Raw genomic sequence first — 21,258 nt, 5'->3', positions numbered from 1 at the left:
GGCGTTAATCAGGGGAAAGCCTTTATCATTACTCTCCATAGTATGTAATTATTCTGTCCCTAATTGTCGGTGTTTCTCACTAGGATGAAGTTAAAATAAGGCAAAAATGTCGTTTGCTGCCACCTGCTCAGCACTCTGCCTGGCACATAGTGGGTGCCCAAGAGCAGTTTAAGGGAAAGGCAAAAGGGAGCTCCAACGACTACGTCCCTGGCCTGCAGGGGGCGCCCCAGCCCCGCCTTCAAAGCTAGCCCCCGCCCCCCCCGCCTCGGCGTCCTGCCGTTGCGCGCGCGTTCTTCGAACTGCGCAGGCGCGCCGGAAGCTCGTCAGAGCGGCGCGTGCGCACAGGGGAGCAGACGCCGCTCCTGGGGAGCTGGACGGTGCAGCGGGTTGCGCGGCGGGCTGCGCGTGGCGTCATGCTGTCGCCCGAGGCAGAGCGGGTGCTGCGGTACCTGGTGGAAGTGGAGGAGCTCGCCGAGCAGGTCCTGTCGGACAAGCGGCAGGTGGGAGATCCGTCCGCGGCGCGCGCCGTGCCCGGGCGCCGTGAGCGGACCTGGACCGACGGCCTAACGGCCCCGAGGCCGTGGGGCTCGTACGCTCGGCCCCTCGCCGCGCGCACCCATTTATTTCACTGGTATTCCGTGAGCGCCTGCTCTGGGCCGGTCATTCCCCCCTTTCCTCCTCTCCCTCCCTCCCCGTCCCTCCCTTCCTCTCTCCCTGTCCCTCCCCCCCTTTCTGTCCCTCCCCCTCCTCCACCGACCCCTATGCGCCCGGGAGGTTTTCCTGAACCCCCACTTCAAAATGCAGTGCCGGATCCCTTCATTGGACTGTGGTGCTCCGTCCTGATAAAGACCCTGAGGGATCGAGAGATACTCAAGAGGTCAGATGGGTCTTTGGCTGGACGGAGGGGAAGGAGGAAGGTGGTTCCCTGGGTTTGGAGGGCCTTGTGAACCCCACAGCGAGCTTGATGCTTGTCCTAACATTGTTTTGAGCCTGAAGAGTTGGAGCGGGCGGGAAGTGTTGGCCTAGGATTTTGGATTTATTATTACTTTTGGTATTAAGTTGTTTTTTTTTTTTTTTTTTTTGAGGTAAGGTCTCACACTAGCCCAGGCTGACCTGTAGCTCACTGTGTAGCCCAGGCTGGTCTTGAATTTACTGTGATCCTTCTACTTCAGCCTCATGAATAATGGGATTATAGGCATAAGCACTCCGGTATTTTTGGTCTTTTGATTCCCCCCCCCCCCAGGGTAGGGTCTCTAGCCCAGGCTGACCTCGAATTCACTCTGTAGTATCAGGGTAGCCTAGAACTCACCGTGATCCTCCTACCTCTGCCTCCCAAGTGCTGGGATTAAAGGTGTGTGACACCATGCCCGGCTTGAGGTGGTTTTATATAGCTCAGCCTGGCCTGGAACTGGATCCTTCAGCCTCCACCTCCCAAATGTTGGGATTGCAAGCATCACACAGAGCTCTGGATTTAGGCTTTAAAAGTGTTCGGGCTGCTTCCTAGAGTGTATGGAGGTATATTAGTAGTCCAGGTGTGTGGATTTGGACCAGGCAGCGTGATAAGAGAAGTGATTGGATGGAAAAAGTGCTTTGGAAATGCACTCAGAAGCCTCTCTCATGACTCCTCCTGGGCTCCAGTGAGAAAGCTTGGCAATTGGTGAGGTGTTCATGGAGAAGAAGGCTTGAGGAAGAGTCCTTCATATTAAATAATGGCAGCAAGCTGTACCACACAAGACCAGCAGCAGTTAAAGCTTAGCAGATACCTGCCCTTTGCCAGCTCTTGTGCTGGCATTTTAGTTTCTAAGGTAGCTAGCTACTGGTCTTGCCTGTTTTTCAGCAGGGTAAGAAGGTGAAAGTTCACAGTTCATAGCAGGCAGCAGGATTCCTTTGTGCTCCAGCCCCAAATCAGCACTCTCAGATGGGATTGCTCGCTTTCTGAATGCCCGTGGTGCTGGTGTCCTACCGCTGCTATTCCAATCCTGCAAAACTGGGCCAGAATTGGCCAGAGGAGCTGTCCAGCAACAGGTACTGCTGGGACTTAGTGTCTGTAGAAGAGGTAGACTCCAATACACCCTCAGCTTTGACTGGATTATACAGAGTTGAGTCAGCAAACATTTTCCCAGCATCCTCCTTGTCTTAGAGGATCTGGAAGCTGAGTGTGTAAGGAGATACTTCCACTCATCAGTCCATGTTAGGACACTGGAAGTCGTCCAGGAATGATTCCTTATCACCTCAGCCCTATCTGTAGAGAGGTGACAGGTTGGGACAGAAGACAGCTGAGTTTCCATCTGCTCTTATTTTCAGATTGTGGACCTGGACACTAAGAGGAATCAAAACCGAGAGGGCCTGAGGGCCCTACAGAAGGACCTCAGCCCTTCTGGTAAGTTGGGACTTGCTCACTCACTGCAGCCCTAGACTCTTGTTCAGTCTCCTTCCTGAAATATCTATAGGGCCCACATCCTCCCATTCTTCAGTTCTCTGCCCAGGTGACACACTTCAGTGAGACTTCATACCACCTGATAGAAGTAATATGTCCTTCCCCTACTCTAGCATTTCCTATCCCTCTTAAACAGCTTTATTTTTTCACTGTAGCTCTTAGCACTATGTGAAAAATCATCTTTTTATTCCTGTCTTTTACTATAACATGAGCTCTATGAGGGCATGAACTGTCTTGTTCTGCTGTGTCCATAATATCTAAAACAAGGCCAATAGTAGATGCTCCAGGAAGGAAGGGAAGGGAAGGGAAAAGGGAAGGAAGGAAACTTGTTGAAGAAATGACTGTTTGCTGTTTCAGAAGATGTGATGGTTTGCTTTGGGAGTATGTTTATCAGAATCCCTCATCACCAGACGAAGGAGATGATCGAGAAAGGTAAGGCCTCCTGGGGATTGGTCAGAGACAGGGCACCCTTTCCTCCAGCCTGGTCTCATCCCAGACCTGAGAGTCAGGCTTTGGTCAGTTGGATAGGAAACAGATGTTTTACAGGGTTTAGACTGATAGGCTTTTTATTCCTGCTTGCCCCACTTGCTTATTTCCTCATTTTTGTAAGAGGGACATATCTACGTAGCAGTTGTAAAGTTGATAGAAAACAGCGTGTATATCTAGCATAGTGCTTATCAATGGTAAACTTATCAATGCTTATCAATTGGGTTACAAATAACATGAAATATAGCACATTGAGCTTAAGATAGGATTCTATTTTTCTCACTAAGAAGCTGCCCAGGGCTGGGGAGACAGCTCAGGGGTTAAAGGTGCTTGCTTCAAAGCCTGCCAACCTAGATAAAATTCCCCAGCACCCACATAAGCTGGATGCACAGTAGCTCATGCATCTAGAGTTCATTTGCAGCTGCAAGAGACTCTGACATGCTCAGACACACAGAAGTACAGATAAATAAAATAAAAGAAGCTGTCCAGAGAACTGGTTCAGCTGTCTATCTGCAACATCAGCACATAGTCCCACCATCATTGTACATCATAGTAGTGCAGGCTCAGTCTATGTGCCAGACTGGGAAAAGGCAGAAGGCTTTCTCCACATGTGGCCTTTGTCTTCTCTTTAAAGGCAGTTTGTCCCTGGCCAACACCTTGTTGGCCAAGGCCACCCATGGCTGTAAGGGGGACCCTGGGTGAGTCTGTTTTCTGCATCTTCTGTAATCAAGATGATTAAAAACGGAGCTGTGGCAGGGGGACAGAGCCTAGTGGTAGAGCACTTGCCCAGTGTGTCCAAGGCCCTGAGTTCAGTCCCCAGCATTACAAGAAAATGGAGGTGTAGGGAGAACAAGCCTCTTGGGTCTGCCATAGCCTGGGAAGCCCAAGTCTCCAAAACCATGAGATCATGGAAGCTCTTTGAAGAAACATTTTATTTTCTTTTAGAGGGACAGAGAGAGAGAGAATTGGTGCACCAGGGCCTCAGCCATTGAGATCAAAACTCCAGACACTTGAGCCACCTAGTGAGCATGTGTGAACTTGCGTTTGCCTCGCCTTTGTGTGTCTGGCTAACGAATCTGGAGGGTTGAACATGGGTCCTTAGGCTTCACAGGCAAGCGTCTTAACCGCTGAGCCATCTCTAGCCCTGAAGAAACATTTTAAAGTCAGCAGGCTACAAGTGGGTCTTTGCCAGGGAAAACAGCAGGTTACACGTACTTTCTTCTTCATATACTTAAAGACTTGGCCCACGAGGACCAGCATTGCTTCAGTCAATGAAGACAGGGTGTCATTATATTTTTTGAAACCAAAATTCCAGCAGAAAAAAGTATATCCAGCCTGGAGTAGAAGTTTCCAGCTTGTTTTGTTTTGTTTTGTTTTTCAAGGTAGGGTCTCTCTCTAGTCCAGGCTGACCTAGAATTCACTATTCATTCAGGGTGGCTTTGAATTCACTGTGATTCTCCTACCTCTGCCTCCCAAGTGCTGGGATTTAAGGTGTGTGCCACTACACCCAGAAAGTTTCCAGCTTTCTATTGGGAAACACACTGGTTAAAGGAAGGATTCCTGTGTGGCATATCTAGGTAGTGGCCTGAGCCCTTCTTGGGGGGTTATTATCTAGATTCAAGATTTGTTATGGGGCCCTGTTGGCCCACAAATATGACCCAATCACTGTACCTAGAGGGGTTCTGGGATATCATAAGGCTGAACAACCTCATGGAACACTATTTCTTGTTTACCTTGATAAATAGAACCATTGCCCAGGCTTAGAGGTGTGGCTGGTCAGAGTGCCTTCCCGTCAGAAAATGAGACTGCCCACATAGTCCCTGAGAGCAGGTGGAATGTTCCTCACAGCGGTCAACTGATCATCAAACTTTGAAAGCTGCTCTTTATATTGAGATGATACCAATTTCTCAGGTGCAGTCTGTGGTGACAGTTAGAAGGACCCTTTCTGTCTACTATAGTAAACTTGGTTAAGCTGGAGCATTAGACTCTCCCATTTATAGCTTAGGTCACATTTCTACAATTGTGCTCTCCTTAATGGACTAGAGTTGGTAAAGTTCCTTGACCATCTGCTGGCCACCAGCATACTTTGAATAATGAACAAGAGATCAGGAGTCTGTGCCAGGCATGGTAATGCATGCCTTTAATCCAGCATTCAAGAGGCAAGAAGTAGGAGGATCGCCATGAGCTCAAGGCTAGCCTGAAATTATGTAATGAATCCCAGGCCAACTTGGGCTAGAGCAAGACCCTACCTCAGAAAACAAAAGACCAGGAATCGAAGTCACTAATGAGCGCCTGGCCTTGTCATAAGCCAGTTCTGTGGGCTTGGATATATCATGTCCCTCTAGACTTCAGTCCTTCCTCAGCTGGTCTCTTGGGTCTCCTTTTCCCTCCCATGTACTACAGACCTTTGCTTCCAAGGGTGCTGGATAGAAGCAAAGTTCCCATTGTTGGGATCCCTCTCTCAGTAATCTAAACTCATCCAGCTTTCCTGCCCAATGATTATTTTTTCCAGATCAAGACCACCTGGATAAAGAAATAGAAAAACTTCGGAACCAACTTAAAGTGAAGGTTAACCGCCTCTTTGAGGCTCAAGGTACTGATTGACCTGGTGGGCCTAGAAACCAGGAGGGGGATGAGACCCATGGATACTGAAGTTAGAGAGCAGATGTGGGAAGCCCCGTAGAGGTGAATGGTAGCAGGGCCACGTGTCTGTGGTGCTGGGAGAGTGGGAAGTGGTTCTCTGTAGCTACCCAGTAGAATTGACAGGAAGGCTATGGGGCATATTTCTGTCACAGTCCTCTTCCAGGGACTGGGAGCTCCCTGAGGTGATCTTTTTTTTTTCTTTTCTTGAAACTTCTTTTATTGACAACTTCTATAATAATAGATAAAAAACAATGATATTCCCTCTCCTCCCCCACTTTCCCTTCACAAATCCACTCTCCATCATATCTCGCACAGCTTTTTTTTTTCAAAAATTAATTTCTGATTGGGAAAATTTACATTGCCTCTAGAAATGTACTTTTTTGGGGGGGGATTCGAGGTAGGGTCTCTGTAGCCCAGGCTAACCTAGAATTCACTATGTAGTCTCAGGGTGGTCTCAAACTCCTGGCCTTCCTCCTATCTCTGTCACCCTGAGGTGATCTTATACCACGTGCCGGGGCATGGTGTGGGAACAAGGAGACTCACACAGAAGAACTTGAGAAGCCTCAGTCAGAGGTCAGAACTGAATTCTGGTAACCTTAATTAAGCACTCCTGATGGGTTACAGGTCTGGTTCAAGTCTGGATGTCTCTGGACCGTAGTCATGACTCTGCAGGTCCTTGACCCAGGAACTTGATGTGCATGAGCCCATGCCCTTCAGAATCGGAGGCCCATGCCCAGCGCCCTCAGGCAGAGTTTGGCAGCAGGAATGCGGTGTTAGTTACTTTCCTAGGCCTTCCTACAGAGCGAGCAGTAGGTTGGTCAGCAGGAGGCCTGTCGTGCTCATGGGTTGTCTTCTCTCCGCAGGCAAACCAGAGCTGAAAGGTTTTAACCTGAACCCCCTCAACCAGGACGAGCTTAAAGCCCTCAAGATTATCTTGAAAGGATGAGACTCAAGCAGCAAGATGGGGGTCCTAGGACCAGCATCCCCCTGTGGTTACAGAGGACTCAGGACATTCCAGCTTTAAGATCCACAAGGATAGGATTGATTAACCCTACAAGGGAGAGAGCATCTGGAATGTGGCTCCTATACAGCATCTCCTTCTGTAATGCGTGGCTGCTTTGTGACGGCTGGAGAGAATCTCTGCCTGGCGTGGCCACCAGAGCTCAGTAGACACAAGACCTATTGACAGTCCTGGCAGCTGCCAGTAGGTGTGTGGGGGTGTGAGGAGAACCGCAGCCGGCACTTCTCGACAGTGGCCTACTGTTCAGATGGCTCTGGCCTGAGGAGGAGGGTGGAACAGGAGCCTCGTTCCAGCTGTGTGCTGCGCTGAGAGGCATTTCAGGCAGCATGTGTAATGGAACTGGAATAAAGCAGACTGGCAGGTGACCTCTGCGTGGTGCAGATTCTTTGTACTCTGCTTCGTGTTCACCACGGTCATCTAAGGACACACACATTTCCCTACTGCCTCCAGGTTTCCCCCTTTTCCTGCTAGTTTCCCGGGGTGACCGCTCTTGATTTAGGTGGTCCTGCAGAGTCCTATTGCAGGGTGGGTGAGCAGAAATCCCTCCCAATGCACTGCTTCGTGTGGAGTGCTTGCCACCTCCTCTTGAGAGCCCAGCCTGGGCCAGTGCTGGCCAGCGTCTGCCTTCCAAGGTCAGATCCCAGTGTGTGTTGTGAGGGCTCAGAACATGTTAACAGAGTAAGAAACTCACAGCTTCTGGTTGTCACATTCAGTCCTTCCCTGAGAGCCGAGCCCAGCCCTTCTAGAAAACATGAAGAGGGGGCTCTGGCCATGAACTTGAAATGAGTATGTGAAAAACATCAGGACTAGACAGGTGGCAAATATAGGGCATTCCTTGCCTGTTCTCTGGCTGCACTTGGCTCATATGGAAACAAGCTGGTATAACCAGAGCTTAAGTGTTTTTCGAAATGGACTGGAAGTTTAGATTAAGTTGAATCTCCTGTATTTTAAATATTACTGATGAATTCAGGAAATTTTGAAATCTTGAGTGTTGGGTAAGCACAACACCTTATATAAATCAAATATGACCAGACCTAGTTTTGCAATTTTTTAAAGGTCTGAGGACTTTTAATCTAGTGCTCTATGTATTAGCTGGAGAACAGGTTGGTTGGTGTACAGAAATAAACATTTTCAATTACAATCAATGAATTGTTGACATTAAAGAGATTATTAGTTTTTTGTGCCTTTGGTGGCCACAGGAAGATTTTATAGTTTTTCCCATGACAGCTGTAGGAGGTAGAGCCAGAATAAGCCCTCTCTTGCCCCTCTGGGGACTCCTGAGTCACTCTAGAGAGGAATGTGGCACAGCTGTGGGCAAGGGTGAGGAAGGTTTGAGCAAGCAAGCCCCAAGTGTGCTTGGTGAGCAAAGCAGGCAGAGCCCTGTCTGAGCTGACTAGACAGGCACAGCTCCTCATGCAGAAACTGCAGAGTTCAAGATGGGAGATGTTACGGTCTACCCTTCTGTAAGCTTTGAACTTTATGTGAATGTGCTATTAAAAATACAGTTAATGGGCTGGAGAGATGCCTTAGCTGTTAGGCGCTTGCCTGTGAAGCCTAAGGACCCCGGTTCGAGGCTCGGTTCCCCAGGTCCCACGTTAGCCAGATGCACAAGGGGGCGCACGCGTCTGGAGTTCGTTTGCAGAGGCTGGAAGCCCTGGCGCGCCCATTCTCTCTCTCTCCCTCTATCTGTCTTTCTCTCTGTCTGTCGCTCTGAAATAAATAAAATAAAAAAAAAATTTAAAAAAAAAAAAAGCTAAGCTCAAACAGGAAGCCCTGGAGCACCCTTGCACTCATTAACTTACTCATTTCCCCAGAGACCCTCACTAAGCAGCTCAGCTGTGCCTCACCGTTCTCATCTTGTCCATCTGTGAAGTGGGGATGCTCTATTCAGCAGTTGTCACATGGTGGTCTATGGCTTCCCTTGACATGCAAGTTTGTTTTTTGTTTGTTGAGGTAGGGTCTCACTGTGGCTCAGGCTGACCTGGAATTCACTATGTCGTCTCAGGGTGGCCTTGAACTCACAGGGTTCCTCCTACTTCTGCCTCCCAAGTGCTGGGATTAAAGGTGTGTGCCACCATGCCCAGCACAAGTCTGTTTCAGAGGAGGAGAGCATGTGGTTAGGGTTCAGCACACTCCCAGACCTCCTGTAGTAAACAGTCTAAAACAGTTAACTTTGCAAGCAAGCACAGCTTGAAGACAAGTTCTTGCCAAGGGACCCCTTTTTTCTTTTTTCTTTTTTTTTTTTTTTTGAGATAGGGTCTTACTTTAGCTCAGGCGGACCTGGAATTCTCTATGTAGTCTCAGGCTGGCCTCGAACTCACAGTGATCCTCCTACCTCTGCTGGGATTAAAGGCATGTGCCACCACGCCCGGCAAGGGACATGACCAGACCAAAAGGCCAAAGCCAGGAGGACTGTGCTATAGCAGCATCCGGAGGTAGGCCCACTGCTGTCTGACTGTAGGGGGGATCTGTGCTTTATTAGAGGTGGTCTCTAGGCCCAGTCACCAAGCCAAGCCGAGGTTGACTGTCTCCTGGTACAATGACGGTGGGTTGGGGAATCTAAGAGGGTGGTCCAAGTAGCAAGCAGAAGTTGCTTATCCAGTAAAACTGGGTGTGGAAGAGGGAGGGAGGTGAGTGCCATGGGGTACACTGTGGGGAGAGGCCAGGGTCACACCTGCCAGGGCCTCTTTTCTCCGGATAGGGTCAGCTGGAAATTTTCTTCTGCATTTGAAGAGAGCGGAACAACTGTCTTAGCTGTTTCTTCCGATCATTGATGCAGCCTGGAAAAAGAAGTAGGGTGTTAGTTGGGGTGGCCTGTGTGCGGAAGGTAAAGGGGCCTGTGCACCCACTAGCTGGGAAAAGGAAGGGATGGGAGCTGTGCCTGCACTGCCCTGGCCTCTGAGCCTCAGCTTTCTCGGGATGACACCATCCCCATTGCTTAAAGAGTGGACACACAAGCCATCAACAAAGGCTAACGCTCCCCTAAGGCTCACCTCCCCCAGCCAGGCTGCTTTGGCACTGGACCCCATGACCCTATTGAGCCCTGACAGAATGATGTGTAGCCAGGAAACTGGCTCAGAGAGGTTGTCGTTTGCACCAAGTCACATGAGTGCAGAAATGGTATTTGAACCCAGGCTATCTGCCGCCACTTAAACTTTATTTTTTTTTAAGATTGTATTTATTTATTAGAGATGAGATGGGAAGGGGGAGAGGGAATGGACACACCAGGGCCTCTAGCCACTGCAAACGAACTCCATTTGCAAGTGCCACCATGTGTATCTGGCTTACCTGGGACCTGGAGAATCAAACCTGAGTTCTAGGTTTCACAGGCATGTGCCTTAACCACTAAGCCATCTCTCCAGCCTTATACTCTTTAATTATCACCCCATGGTGCACTCCTGGTTTTGCTGAGTAAAAATGCGTAAGGATATCACAGTGCTTGGTGCCTAACAGGTACCTGGTGCATGCTAGCCTTCCTTACCCAACCCATGTGCCAGCCGTACCTCGCTACGAGACAAGTTTTCCCCACAACTGTCCCTGGCTCATGGAAGTGTGTCCCAGGCAGTCCATGCCAAGAGGCTGCATCTCCCAGCGCACTCACCACGCAAACTTTGGTCTCAGAGCTGGGTCTTAAGGCAGCTCCACAGCCATTTAATCATATGGCAGGCACACTGATGACGCTTAAAATGCTGTTTGGCTGACTGGAAACTTCATGGCTACAAGTACTGATTTGGAGATGCCTGCTGTCTTGGTAGCACCTCAAACCCCACTCCTGTCTCTAGAGCACCCACCAGTTATTGAGGCTTCACTCATGTGCATCCTATCAAGGTACAGGGTGTTTGTTGTTTTTAATTCAAAGCTAGCAAGTTGTAACCTTTCTTGGAAGCAGTTTGGTTTCAGTAAGTCCATCCCTTTGGCCCAATCATTCTGCTTCTAGCAACCTGTCCTGAAGAGACAGAACAGCAACTGAGTTTAATGGGCGAGAATGTTCACCATGATATGACTTATATGGGTAAAAACTGGAGTTTTGCCAAATGCCCAACTATAAGAAATTGGCTTGGCCAGTGTTGGCATAGGCATAAACAAAACTGTTTTGTGACCATGTCATAGTGTAATTCTGTCAGGTGGAGGGAAATCTGAGGTCAGGACTCAGGTTCAGCCCGGGCCCATCCCTGTGGCCTTCATCAGTCCATGCAACCTTGGGAGACCATTTCCATGCTGTGGGATGATCACACAAACCACCTACAGGTGACATGTAATAATGTGTTTAAGATGTTTGTCCAGACCTGGCTCAAAAGTGTCCACACGGGCTGGAGAGATGGCTTAGCGGTTAAGCGCTTACCTGTGAAGCCTAAGGACCCCGGTTCGAGGCTCGGTTCCCCAGGTCCCACGTTAGCCAGATGCACAAGGGGGCGCACGCGTCTGGAGTTCGTTTGCAGAGGCTGGAAGCCCTGGCGCGCCCATTCTCTCTCTCTCCCTCCATCTGTCTTTCTCTCTATGTCTGTCGCTCTCAAATAAATAAATAAAAATAACAAAAAAAAAATTTAAAAAAAAAAAAAGTGTCCACACACGTTAGGTTCTTCATGTTCCAGAATGGAAAAGTGCCACATGGCAAAGTGAGACTCAAACCCCATGCCAATTTTATAAAAGAAAAAGAATGAATATATGCATTTTTGAAAAACTGGAAGGAAACACCAGATTGTTAAAGATGGTTATGTCTGGGTGTGTTTTAAAATTTCCTTCTTTAGTTTTCAAATATTCTACAATGAGTGTGAATTTTTATAATCAGAAGAATTTCCTATTTTGTATACTAACTTTATAGTGGGACTCTGAAGCCCTTATTTCTCTTAATGTGTTAGGTATTTTTAAATTTTGTTTTCCACCTAAGTCTTTTGAAATCCCCTTCTTGGCAGATCACTTACTGCATGCCAGGCAGTGCCCTAGCCACACAGAGAAGCTTTCCATCTCTGTTATATGATGAAGAGGAGAAAGCTATGGTCCCTTGCCCAAGTCAAAACAGCCATTATTGCAGATTGAACTAAAACCATTTCTCTGATATGCCAAGCAGTCTCCTCCACTCCCTGCACCTCCAGTGACTGTCCCTTACTCCACTTCCCGCCTGGCCCAACATACCAAGGTGTGTGTTGGTCACAGAATTCCCTGATAGATCAGGAGGCCCCTCCTCTCTGCTGACAGGGCCGTCATTCCACATGAGGTCGAAGCCCCCAACCCGCTTTTCTCTTCCTGTGAGCCTGGACGCCAGGAGATGCAGGGGATTAGAGAAGGTGCAATTGGTGGGGCCTTCAGACCCTAGCCAGGGCCCACCCCACCCCACCCATACTGCTGTCCACCTCAGAATTCTTTCTTTGGCCCAGCTCCTCACTCACTGTCTCCAGGGGTCATGTGACTCTCCAAGGGGTCATCCCCGGTTTTTCCCTGAGGGTCCTGAACTTGCCCTCAGTAACTTGCTGAGTAATCTATGATTTCTGGCTTAAAATCTGCTTGCTTCCCCAGAACAGAACCACTGTGGAGTCTAGGACTAGACTAGCTCTCTACTTTGCAGCCCAGACTGGCCCCCTGAGGCTGGGATGACAGATGTGTGTGACCGCACCTGACGGTACTGTCCTTTACTATGTCCCTAACCCATGACATGGGGCCTGGCATGCAGTGGAAGCCCAGGTATCTGCTGAATGGATAAGTAAGGGCAACAGGGAAGCCTGAGGTTTCTCCCTGCTCAGTGTCCTCCTGTGCTTCCTTTCAGACCCACTCCTTTGTGGATCAAACACGGTGACCCTGCCCCTGCCCCAGAGGCAGAGACAACATATAGGCTGGTCAACCAGAACCACAGTGATTGGTTCAGGGATGGCATATGTCCTAGCCCTCGCATGAAAATTACCTAGACTCATAGGGGAGGAGGGCAAGAGACAGGGTGTATGAGTGCATATGCCTGGTGTGGACTGCACATCTGGATTGGCCCATGCCTGAAGCCAGCTCCTGAATTCTTGCTGTGGCGCACAACATTAGAACATTAGTACTGGGCGCTCGCTGTGAGCCAGGCTCTTTATAATGAATTGTCTCGGTAAATTAACAACTGAGAGGAGTCACGTGTTCTATTTTACAGATGAGGAAACTGAGGTGCAAATAGATGAAGGGACTGACCCAGGTCCCACAGTCCCCAGCCGGACGTTTTGAGAAGACCCTGCGAGACTGAGCTCCCTGCCCTAGGAAAGGCTGAGTCTTTGGGCCTGTGGAAATAAGTTTCTCTATCTATGAAATGGGGACATCTCCAAGTTCTGAGTCCTTCCTTAGCAGGAACCTGTTTGCCTCAGACAGGGTGCAGGGAAGACCCCACCTGGCTTCCATATCCACTACATGCAGGGTGTCCTCCAGCAGGCAAGTCTTGAGCTCATAGTCCTCCTGGCTGCTGGCTGTCAGGGATGGAGATGCATTCACTTCTAGGAGCCACCTGGGGAGGGCAATGAGACGCAGCCTAGGGGTTACTTGGCACCCGGAGGCCCTGCCATTTCACTGAGGCTACAGGGGTCCTGGGCCTTGCTCCCAGTTTCTCCACGGATGCCCCTCAATATGTCTACTCTGAAGAAGGGCACGTCACAGGAAAGCAGCTGGTGGGTGGTCATGGCCCCTCATCATGAGCCTCCTGCCTGTGCGGCTCTGCCCTCTTCCAGTGCGAGGCAAGAGAACCTCCTTCCTAGAGGACATGTCCCTACAGCTGGCGACTGCCCTGCAGGATGGGGCTGGGGAAGCTGGCCAGTTGGGAAGGGCATCCTGTCCAAAAGGGCAGCTTTCTGGAGTATTGCCCTGTGTGAATGTGAGCCCAGGATTATGAAATCTGCCTGTTTTTCTAGAAGAGCCCTAAATCAATTTTTATGTAAATATCTCCCAAATATTAGAGCTTGTCAACCTCTTAAAATTAAATACAAAAACAAACTGAAGGCCAATATCGACTCAGAACCCAGAGCAGCCAGGAAGTCTCAGCAGCAGACCTCTTGTTTTGAACAACCAGCATTTCACACACTCGAAGCCAGGGCTCCCTCGGCAGGCCAGCAGGGGACCAGGGCCCCTTTCACTCCACACTGCCTCCGCCCAAGCTTATCCCCCCAGCGTGCACCCTAATCCCTAATCCCTGCAGTCACATCTCACTGCGGGTGACGAAGGAGACCCATAGGTGCTTGGACTTGGTTTCCCTTGAGCCAATGGCTTGACTTGGGTCTGGCTTTTTTCTCCTGGCTCCCAGAGATCCCCAGCATGGGGCCTGGTGACTTTGGGTAGAGGAGCCATCTCCCTCATCCAGCAATGCTGGTGGGAGAAGCTCTGCTTAGACCTGGCCCTGGCTTTGCCCTTGACATACAACTGACCTTAGGTTCCCTAAATGATCCACAGGGTTTCCATGTCCTGTCGCATCATGTGCGTCCACCACTGTGGTTCCTGGCAGCTTAGTTTATGCTACTTGCCAGGTCCTCCTCCTCCAAACACTGTGGGGGTTCACAGAATTCTTGGCAGGGACGGACACTGTACAGTATTCCCTTATGAAGCACTTTGCCTCCTCCATGCACAAAACCTTTCCAGAGTGCAAATTTCCTGCCTGCTGTGACAGGAGCATGCCTGACAGCTGTGGAATTCTGTCCTTCGGGTACAATATGATCTTGAAATCTGAGCAGCTGGGACCACCTGCATGAGACCCTTACTAGACTGCGCCAACTTGTGGGAGGGAGGGAGAGAGGGCTCCCAAAGCTCACCAGGCCCTTGTTCTCGGGGGAGATGTGAGTGGCTCACTATGGCTGGCGGAGAGTCCAGGACTCAGGCGTCACAGCTGCCTGTAAGGCACGCATACTCCTGCGAGTAACACCAGCTAAGCTCACTGGTTTACCAAGGTAGACTTGAATGACAGCGTTTCTTTATTCTGTTGTTTTCCTCTCGGTCTGGGATGGAAAGCAGTAAGACTCCCTAGCAAAATGTCCTGCAGCACTTGACACACAAACAGGACACACAATCAGACCAAAGGTGAGTTTGGGAGGAGCAGCCACATTGACCCTGCTATGGGTGCCAAGACACGTGACAAAGGCTGCTGTGTCTGAAGGAGGAGTGTCCAAGGGGGATTCCCCAAGGTGCTCTCTTCTATGTGCATGGAGTGGCACGCCTCCTTGATGATGGGTCACACTGTGGGTGCAGAGCTTCCCCCATAATGGTCGATGGACTAACCGAGCATATTGCTACCCCTGGAAGTAGACACATGGGTTGGGAATGTAAAGCAGGCTTGGCAGCAATTGTGTGGCCTTTGCTGTGGGTGATAAGACATGCAACTGAGGCTCAGCTGTCTACCCAGGAAGAACCTGCCCATGTAAGGGAAGAATTATAGCCAGAAAAGACATGTTGGTGCTCTCCTATATATTAACCTCTGGTTTAAGCAGGAAAAGGGGAAATGGCAGAAGATACCACTCGGGTCTGATTATTACTCTTTAATACAGGCAAAGAGAGAATTCATGATTCAGAATACAGATGGGCTAGGGACTGTGGGCGGGAAGGGTTAGTAGTGATCCAGCACTGGAACACTGCCTCTGAACTGCTTGAGTTGGGAAAGAGTTGTTCTGTTGTGATTTTGAGAAAGGGCTTACCATCTAGTCCTAGTTAAGCTGACATCTATGTCAACCAAGGTGGCCTCAAACTACTGTGATCCTTCTGCCCCTGCCTTCCAGAAGGCAGGGCTTACAAATATAACACCTAACCTCTCAGGAAGAACTTTATTTTTGTTTATTTTTATTTATTTATTTGAGAGTGACAGAGAGAGAGAGAGAGAGAGAGAGAGAGAGAAAGAGGCAGATAGAGAGAGTTGGCATGCCAGGGCCTCCAGCCACTGCAAACAAATTCCAGATGCATGCGCCACCTTGTGCATCTGGCTTACATGGGTCCTGGGGAATCGAGCCTCGAACCAGGGTCCTTAGGCTTCACGGGCAAGCGCTTAACCACTAAACTCTCTCTCCAGCCCCAGGAAAAACTTTTAAACAAACAATAAAAGACTCAGCTAGGCTTGTAAGGCTGTGGGACGGGGGAGCCTGTGGGATCAGTCTGAGAGCCATGGAAGCAGAGAAACTAATAGAATTACCCGTCCTTCCTTGAGACAAAGGCTGTATAACCTGGAGGCAACAGGAAGGAAATCAGTCCCTGATGGACTGGCTCATGAGCTGAAGCTGGCTAAGGGCTCTATGAAGGCCAGGGACTGGGAGACAACAGAAGGACAGTTAGCAATGAGGGAATTGGGCATGAGAGAAGTGGTGTTTCATGTCCATTTCACTAGGTTGGTTGGGACTGTGTTCAGTGGAGAGTTAAGAAAGAGGCCTAGGACTGGAGAGATGGCTTAGCACTTAAGGTGCTTGCCTGTGAAGCCTAAGGACCCATGTTCAATTCTCCAGGTCCCACATAAGCCAGATGCACAAAGGGGAAGCAAGTGCAAGGTCACACATGTCCACTAGGTGGTGCAGGCGTCTGATGTTTTCAGTAGCTGAGGCCCTGGCCTGCCAATTCTCTCTTTCTCTCTCAAAATAAAATAAATAAAAATAAAAAAAGAAAGGCTGGTTCAGCAGGGACCTCAGGACTGATATGGGGCTTCAGTGGCTTTGCTGAGTCCCAAGGGATGATCTTTATGAGGTAGAAGATGCTCTTGTTAACCTATTTTTGAATAGATTCCCACCATTGAGGTGGGCCAGAAGCTGTGCACTGGGACAGTAGAAGGAGTATTGATTCTCTTTGAAAGGAGGGAGCCTGAAGAAAGAATACTGAAGGAGTTTCCTGCTCCTTAAGTTGGGCTTTATTCTCCCTGGAATAACAAATTTGGCAGTGTTGCCCACCTGGTACTGGCTTTAGAAGCATGGCAAATTCAGGAAAGAGAGGCTCATTGGATTGCAACACGGTTCTAGAGATGACTACTAAGCAATGTGAGACAGGGTCAAAGTCCCTGCATGGAGGCTGTGGGGGACCATGGCATGGAGCTGTGAAGATCAACCATGGGTTTTAACAAAGACCCCAGGATTTTGGAGATGCCAGGACTATGAAATAAATAGTCACCAAAGAAAGCCGTAGGCTCAGGGTGGGTACTGCCTGGGCTGCAAGTACCACAGCTGGGGAGGGAGGCGGAGTTGAATGAGCCCAGGGGATTTCATCACGAGCACCAGGTGCTGGACATGGAGCTGTAGGAGTTGATGTTTGCCCTTCTGGTTTTTAAAAAAAAAATTTATTTATTTATTTGAGAGCGACAGAGAGAGAGAGAGAGAGAAAGAGAGAGAATGGGCACGCCAGGGCCTCCAGCCACTGCAAACGAACTTCAGATGCATGTGCCCCCTTGTGCATTTGGCTAATGTGGGTCCTGGGGAACTGAGCCTTGAACCGGGGTCCGTAGGCTTCACAGGCAAGTTCTTAACCACTAAGCAATCTCTCCAGCCCGCCCTTCTGGTTTTTTATCTTGCACTGGTCCAATTTTTCCTTGCTTTGCTTTCTTTTTGCAATGGGAACGTTTGCTCTGTGCTGTTATGTGCTGGAAGTATACAACTTGTGTTTTTATTTTACAGGGCTTGCAGTTAAGGGAGTGTCTTGAATGTCAGGTGAGACTTAGAACTTGTGAACAGTGCTGGGACTGATAAGCTTTTGAGGTTGGACTGGATGGGTTTTGCATCAAGAGATGAGCATGAGCCTGTGGGGCGCTGGGGTGGAATGTGGTGGTTTGAGTGTAAAGTGTCTGGAGTGGAGTGTGCAGACCATGAGCCCCAGCTCTCTGGGCCCCTGTTCACTTACGGCTTGAGGTCCTGGTCAATGAGAATGTCGTAGCCGTATAGCTCAAAACAGTGCTTGTCACTGATGATCACCTTCTGCACGCTCTGCAGGCTCTTGATGAAGATGTTGTCTATGTCCCTGAAGAGCCTCTCCACTGCCTCGGGGCCGTGCTTTGATGCCAGGTACTGCCGGAAGCGCTGAAGCATCCACTTGCAGCCCTGAGGCCCGGGCAGCCCGGATGGGATGGGGGTGTTGGGGGGAGGGGGATCCGGTTAACTAGAGCCCATTGATGGCACAGCCCCTCAAACCTGGCAGGAAGGGTACAGCCCCCGAGCCCTGTGATTAGGACAGTTGGTTGCGTCCCTCTTCATGGGGTGAAGACTCTACCTAACTCAAAGTACTCACTGGATCTCAGGCCCGGGGGCCTCAGGAGGCTCTTCCCTGGCTAGACTGCGCTGCCCATGTTTGCCTCCCACGGCCAGGAAGCAACCAGCGGGCTTGCTGCTCCCAGGGCTGGGCCATGTGAGAAGAACCAGGGGAGGGAAAAGAGAAGAGCCTGAGAGATATGTGAGCTCAGACACATGTAAACCCTGACCCATGAGAAGCCTGATACACCTGTATTGAGCCTGTATTTCAGATTATTATATACACTGGAGATAGAAAACAGGCAGATGACTGCTGTGGCTCTGCTGACGGTAAGGGTGGGCTTGCCCTCACTGATGAGACTGTGGGCTGTTCTAGGCTCCCTGTCGCTCTGCCTTCCCCACCCCAGCCCTGCCCAGGAGCAGCGCGGAAGCCCGGCTCTCTCACCTTCTTTGGGTGGTAGTCAGGAGACGTCTTTTGCACAGCAACATTGGTGAGGTGAACATCTGGCAGCAGTCAGTAGTCAAGGTCCGATTATGAACAGGAAGACCAGGTCCTGCCTCGTGCTGCCCCAGGGGCTGAGCCGACAACCCGGCTCACGGAGGGACGGGAGAAGCTTCAAACCAGCACAGAGTTTATGTGTGTGCGTTTTGGAGTCAGACAGGCCTGGGTAAAGGCATCTTAGGGACTGTGGGCCCCTGAGCAGGTAACCTCTTTGTCACCCCACCTATTAAATGGGAGTACATAGTACCTTAGCACCACAGGATTATTTGGAGGCTCAAATATTTTCTAATGAAGTGCCTCTTAAGAGTACTTAGCATAGTTGACATGACTATATTGTCAAGGAGAGGGGAGCTGGAGAGATGGCTTGGCAGTTAAGGCACTTGCCTGTGAAGCCAAAGGACCTAGGTTCGATTCCCCATGTAACCACGTAAGCCAGATGCACAAGGGGGCACATGTATCTGGAGTTTTTTTGTAGGGGCTAGAAGCAGTGGTGTGCCCATTCTCTCTCTCTCTCATATATATATATTTTTTCATATATTTTATATATATTATATATATAATCTCATATATATATGAGATTTTATATATATATATATAATCTCAAATAAATAAATAAATAATATTTTTTTAAAAGAGAGAAAATGCTTTAGCAAGTACAGAGACCAAATATAGACCAGACCCCCGAGGAGACAGAGCTCCCCATCATCAGAGGGTATCTGGGCTGGTGGCCCCTTTGTTGAAATACTAGAGAAGGGATATAGCTCTGGGGAGGGTCAGAGCGGCCTTGAAAACCCCAGTCTGAGAGTCTGCCGGTGCGTCACTGCTGTCCCCAACTCCAGTGATGCACTAGTACTCATGGAGCACATCACCTGCACATGTCCTGGGTCCAATTCCCCAGCACCCATGTAAAGCCAGATGCACAAAGTGGTATGTGTTGAGTTCATCTGAAGTAGCCTGAGGCCCTGGCATACCCGTACTCTCTCTGCGCCTCCTTCTTTCTCTCCATCTTTCTCAAATAAATAAAATCATTTTTAAAAATAAGGTGAAGAGCCAGGCGTGGTGGCTCACACCTTTAATCCCAGCACTTGGGAGGCAGAGGTAGGAGGATCGCTGTGAGTTCAAGGCCAGCCTGAAACCACAGTATGAGTTCCAGGTCAGCCTTGGATAGAGTAAGATACTACCTCAAATATACCAAAAAAGAAAAAGAAAAAGAAAAAAAAAAAGAAAAACAAGGTGAAGAACAATAGAATAAGACATCTGATATTGACCTGTGGCTGTCATGTGCACCCACACACACGTGCCCACACATATACAAACACGTATACACACACATGCACACCACATACAAACACTTTATCTAAAGACACACACAGAGAGAGGGAGATTGATAGGTGCTACTGCATGGGGAACACTGAAAACATCATAGTGAATGAAAGAAGCCATACACAAAAGCCCACACAATATATAATTGCATCGATATGAAATGTCCCAGCAGGCAAATCCACAGAGACAGAGGGGGTGCAGAGGGCTGGGAGGGGAGCTGAGGACTGATGGTTAGTGGGTTGGGAGTTTTAAACTTTTTTCTTTTTATTTGAGCACACACACAGACATGCATGTGCATACCAGGGTTTCTTGCTTTCACAAATGAATGCCAGACACGTGCAGCACTTTCTGTGAATGGTCTGGCCTCAATGTGGGTGTAAGGGAATCACACTTGGACTGACAGACTTTGCAAGCAAGTGTGTTTAATGGCTGAGTCATCTCCCCAGCCCCAAGGGTATGGGATTTGGGGAGGAGATAATAAGCATGTTCTAAAACTGTGCTGATGGCTGCATGAATGGGATATCAGCTATCTCAGTGTATGAGAATAGCATGAATTGGACAGCATATGAATTCTACCACAGAGCTCTCTCTATAGCAAAACATACATAAAGACAAGCCGGGGGCTGGAGAGATGGCTTAGCAGTTAAGGCATTTGCCTGCAAAGCCAAAGGATCCCAGTTCAATTCTCTAGGACCCATGTAAGCCAGATGCACAAGGGGGCGCATGTGTCTGGAGTTTGCTTGCAGTGGCTGGAGGCCGTGGGGCACCCATTCTCTCTCTCTCTCTGCCCTTTCTCTCTCTCAAATAAATAAATAAATAATACATATTTAAAAGAAAAAAAGACAAGCTGGGTGTGGTGGCGCACACCTTTAATCCCAGCATTCAGGAGGCAGAGGTAGGAGGATTACCATGAATTTGAGGCCAACCTGAGACTACATAGTGAATTCCAGGTCAACCTGAGCTACAGTGAGACCCTACCTCAAAAAACAAAAAAAGATATATATATCTAAATATATATATGTGTGTGTGTGTGTATAAAAACACAAAAAAAAATTATTTGCAAGGAGAAAGAGAGAGACCATGGGTGCACCAAAGCCTGTTGCTATTGCAACTCCAGATGTACGTGTTTCTTTGTGCATCTGGATCCATGTAAATACTGAGGAATCAAACCTGGGCCAGCTTTTTTTTTTTTTCAAGCAAGCACGTTTAATTGCTGAGCCATCTCCCCAGCCCCTTTGACACAATCTTTTATAATAATAATAATTATAATTATTATTATTATTTTGGTTTTTCGAGGTAGGGTTTCACTCTAGTCCAGACTGACCTGGGATTTACTATGTAGTCTCAGGGTGGCCTCGAACTCATGGCGATCCTTCTACCTCTGCCTCCCGAGTGCTGGATTAAAGGTGTGCGCCACACGCCCAGTTATTACTAGTATTATTATTTTGAGAGAGCGAGCGATCGAATGGGTGTGCCAGGGCCATCAGTCACTGCAAATGAACTCCAGCCGCATGCGCCCCCTTGTGCACATGTGCGACATTGCACGCTTGCATCACTGGCTACATGGACCTGGAGATTCAGACATGAGTTCTTAGGCTTTGCAGGCAAGCGCCTTAACTGCTAAGCCTTCTCTCCAGCCCTGATACAATCTTTGTGTGTGCATGTGAGTGCATGTGTGTGTGACACGTGTGCCATGGCA

At 49.0% G+C, this 21,258-nt stretch overlaps 2 protein-coding genes across 5 annotated transcripts in view; one reads left to right on the top strand and one right to left on the bottom strand.

Annotated features, from left to right (window-relative positions):
* Positions 1–353: 353 nt before the first annotated feature.
* On the top strand, positions 354–6,952 carry Pdrg1 (p53 and DNA damage regulated 1). Of its 2 annotated transcripts, none has more exons than XM_045155668.1 (5): positions 354–500; positions 2,305–2,380; positions 2,798–2,869; positions 5,436–5,516; positions 6,430–6,952. In XM_045155668.1, exons 1-5 carry the CDS (start codon positions 414–416, stop codon positions 6,510–6,512), a joined length of 399 nt encoding a protein of 132 aa, XP_045011603.1. In that variant the 5' UTR covers positions 354–413; the 3' UTR covers positions 6,513–6,952. The 2 variants fall into 2 exon arrangements, with proteins under 2 accessions (XP_045011603.1, XP_004668129.1); XM_004668072.2 differs by having other exon boundaries at positions 2,795–2,869.
* Positions 6,953–9,043: 2,091 nt separating this feature from the next.
* The window catches only part of Ttll9 (tubulin tyrosine ligase like 9), a 73,161-nt gene continuing 60,946 nt past the window's right edge, over positions 9,044–21,258 (bottom strand). For all 3 annotated transcript variants that reach the window (XM_045157229.1, XM_045157231.1, XM_045157230.1), the window contains 5 exons: positions 18,180–18,238; positions 17,391–17,587; positions 12,940–13,053; positions 11,721–11,839; positions 9,044–9,367 (listed from right to left, as the gene is read on the bottom strand). In XM_045157229.1, coding sequence (XP_045013164.1) covers positions 9,291–9,367; positions 11,721–11,839; positions 12,940–13,053; positions 17,391–17,587; positions 18,180–18,238 — 566 coding nt within the window. In that variant the 3' untranslated portion in view covers positions 9,044–9,290. The remainder of the gene's footprint in view (positions 9,368–11,720; positions 11,840–12,939; positions 13,054–17,390; positions 17,588–18,179; positions 18,239–21,258) is intronic.

Source organism: Jaculus jaculus, chromosome 8 (assembly GCF_020740685.1).
Source record: "Jaculus jaculus isolate mJacJac1 chromosome 8, mJacJac1.mat.Y.cur, whole genome shotgun sequence".
Lineage (NCBI taxonomy): Eukaryota > Metazoa > Chordata > Mammalia > Rodentia > Dipodidae > Jaculus > Jaculus jaculus.
Note: the sequence above shows the minus strand (reverse complement) of the source record. Positions and strands in the feature narration are given on the sequence as shown.

What these genes read in the sequence shown, in the direction of transcription:
- Pdrg1 (XM_004668072.2), top strand. Translation starts at nt 414, where the DNA reads ATGCTGTCGCCCGAGGCAGAGCGGGTGCTGCGGTACCTGGTGGAAGTG. An exon ending in TCCTGTCGGACAAGCGGCAG is followed by an intron (nt 501 to 2,304) that starts GTGGGAGATCCG and finishes TCTTATTTTCAG; the next exon opens with ATTGTGGACCTGGACACTAA. An exon ending in GAAGGAGATGATCGAGAAAG is followed by an intron (nt 2,870 to 5,435) that starts GTAAGGCCTCCT and finishes TATTTTTTCCAG; the next exon opens with ATCAAGACCACCTGGATAAA.